The 11,009-nt window shown below is 46.4% G+C and overlaps 1 protein-coding gene across 2 annotated transcripts in view; it reads left to right on the top strand.

Annotated features, from left to right (window-relative positions):
* The first annotated feature begins 283 nt into the window (after positions 1-283).
* Positions 284-11,009, top strand: part of LOC135913917 (SEC14-like protein 2) — a 43,221-nt gene continuing 32,495 nt past the window's right edge. Inside the window, exon 1 of one of the 2 annotated variants that reach the window (XM_065446607.2) lies at positions 284-510. In XM_065446607.2, the coding sequence (XP_065302679.1) occupies positions 457-510 (54 nt within the window). In that variant the 5' untranslated portion in view covers positions 284-456. The remainder of the gene's footprint in view (positions 511-11,009) is intronic. The other variant, XM_065446606.2, reaches the window with a different exon arrangement.

Here is an 11,009-nt window from a genome sequence, read left to right as displayed (position 1 = left end):
AAGAGCGACATGCCAGAACATGCCAAAAGAACCGATGAACCAGCGCGCGCCCCCAAACACACTAACAGACACACAGGTCTAAGTTAGTCGCACTTCTCGTCAGGAGGAAAAGAGAAATATCAAACGCTACAGGGGAGCGGCATAAGCCAACCGTAAATTAATGCAGCTGATGCAGCTCTGCACGAGGATGGCGCGACGTGCCGGTCCGTACGTACATACAGGACGTGGTGGTATATACACACGCCGCGCTCTACACCCGCGGCGCCAGCGGCATCCTTCGCCCGTGTCGTCACCGGATCGCGGCGGCTGCTCGGGCGTTGGGCGCTGCTATAGCCGGAGGCCTGCTGATAGGATTGCGTGCTCCGAACGACAGTCGACGGAGCGACCGCGGTACAGCGAGAGAGCGGGCGCGGCGACCGAGTCGAGGCGTCGGGAAAAAGCAAGCAGCCGTTAAGAATGAGCGGCTACCCAGGCGGCTTGAGTCCGCGCCAGCAGGCCACGCTTGACCAGGTGGGAAACGCGCCTGTCATTTCTTCGTTACCTTTGACCTCGAGATCAATCCTTGCGCTCCCGAAGCAATCGCGTGAGATCGTGCATACTAGCGGTTAAGGCTATACTGAGAACGGTGACAAATTGGCGCTGATTCAGTGTGTAGAGGTTTTAGCGCTTCTCTGTGTCTACTGGTTTCTTCGTTTTCATGTACGTAACGTTGTGTCGAGTGGAGTAACACGTAGTAAACGTGTACGTCGCGTTCAGCCCTCTCCATTCGCGTTTGATTTATTGCTGTTTCGTGAACCGCACAACATTTCTGTCGTCCAAAGTGAACTGTAGCAGCGCTATGCAATAAAATTTGTGGATCGTTGCTTCGCCTTCGGGTGATATTCCCTTCATAACGTAACAAAACCGATGAGCTCCGACCTGTGTTTTCGACTTGTCTCTGACGCAGTGTTGTTTCTCAATTTTATTGTTCGTTTTCGCTGTTTTATTTCCTGCATATAGAAACCGTGTGTACCCGTGTACGATAACACATATTTTCTACCGATGCGATTTTATTTTTCCGAGCAAGTGAAACGCATCGGACTTAAGCGAGCTGCTTTCAACCAAGCTTTCACGATCTCTACGGTTAACCCCATACCCGTGCTTCTGGTTTGAATCGCGTTCTGTCGCTTTGCCCCGTTTCTGAGCTGTATCAGTCTGTCTGCTGATGCAGGGAGAACGCCTAAGAGATTGAGGTTTCGAGTACACTTGCGTTCTCTCGCGTGGTTATCTTTCATCGCACGAAGACAACGTGAGTGAAGGCGGTTCTGACATCGCACGCCAGTAGGCGCCGCATGCTATGTATACCGAGCGAGTAGATCACCTTGGCTTCCTTTCCGTCCGCCTATTATCTGCGCCTTCTTCCTGCGCAGTGCAAAGGTGCCGTTCCTTCTGTTTGTCTTACTGATATTTTCCCCCTTCAGCTTTAGGGGTTTGAAAAACAGCCACGTGCGTGCAAAAGCAAATATGGAACTATGTGTATGGGTCTCCTGAGTGCTTGTCAGTATTTGAATCGTGCGCTACCTTTTGAGTGACTGCCTGAATGATCGCAAAATCAGGAAGGCGTCCTCGGCACATCTTTGTGAATTGAATGTCGGCTATGCCGACGTATTACTTTCGTCGGTTCCACCGGGTAGTAGATGCTAAACAACGCGCGAGCATCAGCTGAAGGTGCCGATCACTTAAAAATTAACGCAAGATTCCACCGTAAAAATAAACCAAATAGCGATAAGAATGCTAGTGTTGATAGAGTCCTCGGAAGCGAATCCAAGTAAAAATAGGATAGACTGGAATATACTAGGTTTGATTTCACTGTGAAGGTTACACCACGAGACGCACCCGAGAAAAAGCTTTCGAACCTGCAATGGCATTCGCCGATTCTTCGGTCCGACCTGCTTATGCTCCAAGTATGGACGCTGCTTGCGGAAAATGACCGAATGTGCTGTTGTAATACCACGTAAACGTGTACACATATCACTGTGCGTCTAACTATAATCACATACGCTTTCTTGTACGCGTGATGTTATAAACAATTTTCGTTGACGACGTATATGCATCAAATTCCGGCCACGGCGGCCGCATTTGTATGTGTGATTAGTGTAAAAACGCCCGTGTACCGTACGTTGGGTACATGCTAAAGAACCCCAGGTTGCAAAACGGTTTTCAATACGGCGTGTTTCATAATGAGGTCGTAGTTCTGGCTCGTAAAACTCGAGAATTTAGATATTTTTAACACATTTTCGCGCATTCCCCTTTATGCGGACAACCCTTCATTTATTTGTATAGCGCCGTCCTTTCGTTAGATATCCTAAGGAGATACACGTTATCCTTATTTCGTCAAGGCGCATTTCATTTTGCATTCTTGTTTTCTTATCACTCCTCGCGCCGACGAGCCTATCTCGACGATAACGGCGGGCCGGTAGCAGCTAAGCAAACAGCGAAAATAATGGGACAAAAATACATTAAATCGTATACGAAATACGGTTACTGAACAATCTTTCTGCTCTGTATGCTTGAACGTGGCGCATATCAGCTTTTTTTTTCTTTCTTTTTTGACCGCGCGAGGGTGAGTGATATCTGCCTGAGCTTATAAGTTATCTTGCCTTTTCTACTCATTATCAAGGTCGGCTTTCGGCCTCCTATGGCCAGCGATAAGCCGAATGACACCAGTTTTCAGTTACGCCGATACGCGGCACTTTTCTCCTCTCCCTATCGAGTTGCTCCCTATCTTGCCCGGCATACGACATGCTCGTTAAAACAATACCGCTTTTGGCTTCAGTCCAGAGCTCAAAGGCACTGGGCTGAGGGATTGAGCGCCAACTTTCACGCCTACCGCTGCAACGCGCGACAGAGTTCAGAGAAATTATGCAGGCTGCCCTAAAAGTTTGCAGCCTGTTTGAAATTTTCGCATGGACGAACGCGGGACCTTTCAATTCTATGGTCTACTCCGCAAAATTTTAAACTGCGTGAAGAAGATGGGACGCGAATGGAAACACAGACGCGCACGCAAAGCGTGAGCTTCCAACTGGCTTTATTTCGCGAAGGCATGGAATTTATGAGAGATTTCACAGTAGCAAAACAATTAAGGAACAACTGCAAAGAAAACTTGCGCGAGGGGGCAACGAAAATAGCAAGACAATGTGTGCATTAAAAAAACGTCGCACTGACCTAATGTGCCCATCTGAGAATTCAATTTCTTTCCTGGATAGTGATAACGGAGATGAGCTAATGCAGTTTTCACCCCATTTTAGAGATGTGGAATGCCTCGATGACTTCTCCTTCCGTCTTCGATCTTACCTTCGAAAGGAATAAGGCAAATGGCTTTTGCTGTCACATGCTGCTCTTGCAGTGCAAATAGAGATTTCTGCTCGTTCCGGTACGCATGAATCGCTTGCGTTCCTGCGTACGCTCATTGAAACAGCGGCCAGTATATGACGTACGTAGGACCGGCCGCACGACAGAAGTATCTCGTAGATAACATTAGAGATGCGTTTAATGAACTTTGCTCTGATGATTCTTGTTACATGGGCTATACTCCTTTTTCGCTGTAGTCAGTAGGGGGCGCGCTTTCTTAAGTTTGCAAGGCGCTGAGAAGACGACGCGAATCCCCCACCTTCCTGCAACCTTCTCAATGTTTTGGGATAGACAGTGCAAATACGGCACGAGAAAAGGGGGTTTCAGGTCCAAACGTTGCTCTTTCCTTTTGGGATATCTTAGTTTTTTTTTGTTTTTTTGACGCATGCTACATGTGCGGCGAATTATGTGATGTGGGTAGCCAGCAGACAGCAAAACGCTCAGCCTCACATTTAAAACTAAATGATACTGCGCGTGCAAAATATTTATGTAGGGCAGAGAGGCAGCTAGACATGATTATGTCTAGCCTTACAACACGCCTTACTTCAATGGCTTATATCACTCGGTGGCTTTCTTTTTTTTTTTGACTCGGAAAGAAGTTGCACAGTCCATCCCGATGACTTGCTACATAAACGGGCATATGCAGTAACAATGCAGGAATGGTGCTGCTGCGACTCTTCCGCCTAACCCTTATGTGCAGGCCTTAACGACTGTATGGTGGCTTATCGTTTTCGAAACGCAAGGCGCACACAAACACACACGGCTCACCGAAAGTGGATCTTCTTCAAGAGACAAGATATTGTACTTAAACATATGTATAGCGGCGCGAACACACATTGTGCTGCTGTTATCGTTCTGCTTAGGCACGTTCCCACGAGAAAAAAAAAGGAAGAAGAAGAAGAAGATAAAATAAAATTAGCGGACGACGTCGCTTAAACAACCCCTCGCAGTCCATGGGAAATCTGATAGAAGAGATACGGTTGTGAAGCGCGTCCTGGGGGCATCTGCCTATGTTTCTCCACAGCTGCGTGTTGCCGTGAGGTTTTAGCTGCAGCTTTTATGGCGTGCCTAATCTCCTCGCGCGAATCAGCAACAATGAGAAGGACGTTTCACGTCAGTCGCAGCAGCTTCTGGTAGACGCAGATTTCCTTGTGTAGTTGTATCCCGGTGTTTTGTTCTAATATCCCTATTCAAAAGCACCGAGAACGCGTAAATAATAATAATAATAATAATAATAATAATAATAATAATAATAATAATAATAATAATAATAATAATAATAATAATAATAATAATAATAATAATAATAACCAAAATAAACAAAACACTCTTATTACACTGCTCAACCATTTTTGAGGGCTTTAGATGTTCTCGATATCTTTTTGAACGACCGAGTCAGAAAATAATAGCAGCTGCATGCCCCAATTTTTTCCAAAATGTGCTAGCTTTCATGAGTTTATGCAAGAGAGACGGGGGGGGGGGGGAGGGAGAAAAAGAGATTCTGTGTACATGTAAAGATACGTTGTCAGCTATCTCTATAGAATTCGTTTTTTAATTATTTTTTTTGCAGTTCTCTAATTTCTGTTACAGGGCCTGGCTGCGTCGTTTTGAATTCATTCGTGTCCCCGTTATTTTGTCCCGCACCAACTTTTCCGCGCCAACTAATTTCGCACCAACTAATTTCCCGCCCCAACTAATTTCGTTCAAAGATTACACCATTATAGTTGCCCAAATAGGAATAAAATGTGTCTCTAGTCCGCGGTGTTCTTGTGGCCACCCAGACGAAGATGTGCATCATCTTCTTCTCGAATGCACGAAATACAATACACAAAGAACGGTACTGCAAGCTAATTTGTGTATATTAGACAGAAGACCATTCACTCTTAAAAAGATACTTGGCCCATGGCCGACTGCGGGCCTTCAAAAAAGAGCACTTCTTGCTCTGAAAAAGTTTTTAGAAGACACCAACATTTTGGGAAAATATTAGGTACCCGATGATTCGAATACGCTAAATGAGTTACATAAGTGTTGTTGGTGATTCATAAGTGGTTTATGTGGTTATCGCAACTTTTACGCAATATGTATGATTCTGTTCTATACTTGCAGTGTATTACATGTGTTGTGTCTTTTGGCTGTTCAAAACATCTGACTTTATATATGCGTACGTGGACTGAACTAATGCACAGAACTTTGCGACTCATGTACTGTTGGACCGTATATTCTTTATTCATCCAGTGTTCTACTGAGTGTTATATTTCGTGTCGCTATTCTCCATTTTTACGCAAATTAGTTTCGTTTGCCAAGTGACAAGGAGTAGCCGGTGCCACCACAAAGGCGCCAACCTCTCCTAACATTCATTTCAAAAAAATGGCTGTGGCTTAGCTAAGGTTAAGCCCAGGATGCGAAGCATACTAGCCTTTATTTTAACACGACAGCGTTAAGTAGCTCGTGTCGCAGAAAAGCCGGTGTCGTCGGCTCAGGCGTGCGGCGCTTGCTCAGGCGCACATTTCGTTGTCGCGCCGAACGCTGCGTTGCTCGACGCTCACCGCGTCCGATGCGGGGCGCGTAGTCGCTGCGCCGTAGCAAAGCCACCTAGAAACAGTCTTTGTCGCACGCCGCAACCTTCGCTTCTCATTCCAACGAGCAGCTCTGTCTCCACGAGGCATCTCACCTCGTGAGTGTCTAGCAGAGGCAAGCGCAGCTGCTTATATACCGCTTCGACGCCGCGAGCGACGGCGCGAGTTGGAGCCCCGTTTCTCCTTTGTCGTGACGTCACGGTGTCACGTGGTCAGCCTTGACGGCGACGCCACGAGCGACGGCGCGAGTTGGAGCCCCGTTTCTCCTTTGTCGTGACGTCACGGTGTCACGTGGTCAGCCTTGACGGCGACGCCACGAGCGATGGCGCGAGTTGGAGCCCCGTTTCTCCTCTGTCGTGACGTCACGGTGTCACGTGGTATTGAAGGCGACACCGCCGCGCCTGAGGAGCTGGGTTGAGCTCTAGTAATATGCTTCGCATTAAAAAAAAAGAGGGATCTCATCGTCCATAGAGTGTGCTACAGCATGGACGTACGTGAGGGCTAGGTGAGGCTGTCTCCCAACCCACGCCGTAAAAGAAAGAGCGAACGCGTCACACTGAGTGACCATCTAAACCGGACGGCTACGCAGCGTGTCTGTTTTCTCCGGTTGGTTCCGAGTAGGCAGGAGCGCGCTACAAGATGGCGCCGTGGAGATTTCAGCGAAGCGGGTCGCTGTCCTAGCACGCATTATCTCCGAGTATAGCAGTGTTGTTGAAGGTCTGGCGCGTTACAGTCAATAGTAACCGGACTGCGCAGGCGGCGCATACATGTAAAGGAACGTCAAAGAAAAAAATGGCTGTGGCTTAGCTAAGGTTAAGCCCAGGATGCGAAGCATACTAGCCTTTATTTTAGTTGTTGAACCACTGTTTAGCCTGGTGAACTGCTGTTGCATGGCTGTATTTGGTTCTGCTAGACGAAGAAACAACTCATGCATGCGAGCGCACGAGCTGAGACCCGGCTATGTAGCTACGCGGCCGTGCGCGGCGCAGCAAGGAAGAGCGTGGTTGTGCGGCTAGTATGCTTCGCATAAAAGAAAATTGTTTGAGCTGTGGTAACACTGCAGCGCACGCAAAGGACGAAGGACACGGCAAGTTGGCAAACTTTAGCGCCGACTCGGAACTCCGTTTATTTCAGGAAAAGATTGCGCATGTAACTCGTCCCAGATGCACCTGCACCGGCTATCGCGGCTGGCTGCAATGAACATACGCAGAACTATACAGAGAAATATACATAAAGAAACAAATATGGAGACATCACGCAAAACAAGTTAGGCGGAGGCACTTAAGACTGCTCGCGTGTGGCAATGCGAAATATTTATGTTCCCTTCGGTGAAATGTTTTTTTTTTTCTCGCGAGTTTCGTGTCAGCGCTAGCTCTCGCCTGCGTTCTAACTGCGCCTCGGTATACGACCACATGAAAACGCGTCAAGCGTCTCAGCGCGTTCGCTTGGCCTGCGTGGAGCTCGTAACTCGAAGGCTTGTTCAGTGGCGGTCAATTGTACATTGATGCTTTTTTTTATTTTATACCGTCATGGCTGCGACGTGAGGTGGGCAATGACGCGCGCACTGTGCACACTTTTAGTCAACCAGAACCGCGTACTCCATAACCATGTGTGCATTTGTTTCGCATGTATGTTGAAATGTAATGTAACAATATTGGTTTGACATTACTCATAGTTCCATGCAATAAAGGAAAAAAAAAGAGCCGCTGTGGCTTCGATGAAGCCTGCTCGTGTCGCAACCCGGAGGCCCGGGTTCGATCCCCACCCCGACCGAAATATGCCAGATTTTCTTTTCACAGCCACTAACTTAATTTGTTTACAGGAACCTGCATGGGTAATGTGAGGTTAATCCGATGTTTTTTTGACGCGTTTTTACTCATTGCGCCGTCGGCCATTTTTGGTACCATCATTCGTTCACGCCGCCGACTACGACGGATTTTCGCGTAATTTGGCGTATGGTGCTTTCGTAAAGAAAAGAAAAAAGAAAGCGAGTTATTTGCTAGTGGGTACGACGGAAGGCTCACTAACGCATATCAGCGCGTTTTCTGGCATGAAAGCCCTCAGTTAGTTCGCGTGTATTTATTTTTCGCGAAATGAACTCAGCTGCGAGTCAGCGTTTGTTGATTAAGTTCCTGTGTCCTTTGCGCGTGCTGCAGCTTAACCGTAAATAATTACCAACTCGACCAGCTCGCAGTTATTTTGCAATCTATTTAGCCGTGTTGGTAAATTGCCATTTTAGGCTACAAAAGGAAAAAATAAGGAAAAAGGAAATGGTATTAACGGGAGCAGTCAATGGGTAAGGACGAAAATACGCAAGAACAAAAGGCTGGTGGCGACGCCTTCGTGAAATTCACGCACCAGCGTGCCATGACGTCATCAATTTGGACGGCCTCGGCTGGGGCCTAGTTAATTTTATATCACTAAATATCGGCAACATCGTATCCGAAGAAAACCAGATACATAAAGTAGAGTATTTCAGAAGTTTTATTAAGCCACAATGGTGCATATAAAAGAAAAAAAGAGGTTTAAACCCGCGACGTCACAGTGGCGTATACGGGCGCTGGTATTTCTTCCGCGAGTAATTAATAAACCTTAACCTTCATTTCTTCTCCTTTTAATCAAGGCATTAGTGCGGAAATATAGAGGCTCGATAGAACGCTTTGCATGTACAAGCTTATTTAGTTTTTTTCAATAGGGTCCTTTCAAAGGGACGATATAGAGCAACAAGGGGGATCATCAGTTTCGGCTTGAGATATTTTTTTTTCAAAACTTGGCATCATTCATTTGGCGTAAAGAGATTTTTTTTTTCAAAACTTGGCATAATTCATTTGATGTAAAGAACGTTGATTATTATACTAGTGGGAATGTAGGACAGACTTGCTAACACTGAATTTCGTGCGGAAGGCACAGCGCCAGTGCATGTAGTTTGACGTCACAGATTGCATGGTACGTTGTCAAACTTGTGCTGGTTTGGCGTAGCAGAAGTTCTCGAAATTTCCTGGCATGAGCGTTTGAACCGTCTCGAATGCAATGTGGTCCTTTTTTTTTACCAGTAAATGAATAACGAGGTCAGAGTTGGCGCTGTCAGAATCAATTATGTTCAACGTGTGGTGTGTGCGGTGACATAGAACGTTACCTAATGTGCTGTACTGTGTATAACGCGGAAAGGAGGGTGTTATTCGGGTCCCTCAAGAACACAGGACTTCCTCACAGTTCTCTTCAGGGCATTGTTTTCCCGCACGGGAACCGGTTGTGTAGGAAGTAGGTCTCTCGCCTTCTGTTAAATTACCTACAGGACACGGGTTTGGCTTCCACATGGTGAACTGAGGAGTGACCATTTGTAATTGGGAGGTCTGTGCCTGATTATGTGAGTTATTTATTTTAAGTGTCGCTACGGTGGAGCAATTGCCGGCAGCAACTGCAAGGCTAATCCCACCAGTAGCCTACAACTCAACTCAACTCAACTGCATGATTGTCACAGCGAGCTGGCGCGAAAATTTTAAGCCGGCGTTGCCGAGTGAGTCTCGTTCTTGCGCGTTTTATGGCTTTATAAGCAGTGCGATTGGTCATTTCATCGTCACGTATGGCTCCCGTGGCCACCGCATTGAAAGCTTTTGCGTCGATTCGCCTTTAGGGGTCCATCTCGGAAGGGATCTTACTATCACGGATGCAGCAGCATTCTGTACGTTATTTTGCAAACAGCACGAATAACGGGACACAGGAAAAGGCACACGACACAGCGCCTGTGTCGTGTGCCTCTTTCTGTGTCCCGTTATTCGCGCTGTTTGTAAAAAAATGCGTTCGCACCAACAAGCCCGGCTAGCCACTATTCTGAAATTCTGTATGCGTTGAGCGCAATGTCCGGTGTTCCCACTTTGGTTGCGCCGATGTAGTGTGCACAGATAGTATATAGTGTTGGTCTGTTTGTGCTCTGCCTCCTTTTGCGTGTTCGTGTAAGCGGAGTATTAGAAGCTCCTCTCATGGGAAGTTCGGGAGTAAACGCTTACCGAGTTGTCATGCACTCAGGGGCCGAAAAATGTGTGACATATTGCGCACTGCCATTTACTCACATTGTAATAACTGAACCTGTGCTTATACTAAATGCTTTTTATGTATACGTTGAAGCACTCCTTTCCTAAACCAGTTTTGGCCAGCATTGGCTCATTACGCGCGGCCACGGTTGAAGCACCGACGATGAATGCAACAGCTCATTTTTTTTTCTTGTGAGTTTTTGTTGTCATTGGAAAGAACGGTGTAGCATAAGTGTACAGAATCATCAGAAGGGAAACGCGTACCCGCGCAGGCGCACAGGTGCACTCTCACGTCACGTGACTTTTGGCTATGCCCAAGGGCCCGCCATTTAAGGAAAGTTCTGTAAGCCATACATCCGAATAGAAAATGGCCTGTTTCTAAAAGGAAAAAAAAAGAAGAAACCGAAACATTTCCAAATTATATTTTATTTATTAGCAGTCAGTACAGTGAAGATCAGGCGGCTGCTCGGCTAAAGCTAAGAAGAGCTTGGGCGCTTGACAAAGCCGTTGAAAACGCCACGCACACAACACAAGCGTCAGTTCCAGACAGCAGGTTTTAGCGCAGTGAGCGGTGGAACCTGCAAAACAAGCTAGACGTTGAGCTCGACATAAGCCCGTTCGTGCTTCTACGCAAGAAAAAAAGAACGTTGCCAAGAGAACCCCCACATTACGAAGGCAACAAGTGTTAATACATTTCAATGCAAATAAATAAAAAGAGATGATAAGGAGAACACAATGCAAACATTTGCAAACCACAGTCGCGGGAACACAGGAGCCGACGTCGCATATTCAAATGAAGTTTGCTAAGACTCTTTCTAAATGTAAACAGGATTTTTTTTATCTAAGAAATATATGATACAGCGATTCTAAATTAAGTTATTCAATTAAAATTAAGCGGGTTCTGCATTTGCAATTTTGATAGTTGTCTGTCGCAGTTTGTTTTGTATTCTGGCTTCAATTAAAGTTAGTGCGAAGTTTTGTTCAACTTTTTGCTACGTAAGCATAGTTTGTG

Source organism: Dermacentor albipictus, chromosome 5, assembly GCF_038994185.2.
Source record: "Dermacentor albipictus isolate Rhodes 1998 colony chromosome 5, USDA_Dalb.pri_finalv2, whole genome shotgun sequence".
Classification (NCBI taxonomy): Eukaryota; Metazoa; Arthropoda; class Arachnida; order Ixodida; family Ixodidae; genus Dermacentor; species Dermacentor albipictus.
Note: the sequence above shows the minus strand (reverse complement) of the source record. Positions and strands in the feature narration are given on the sequence as shown.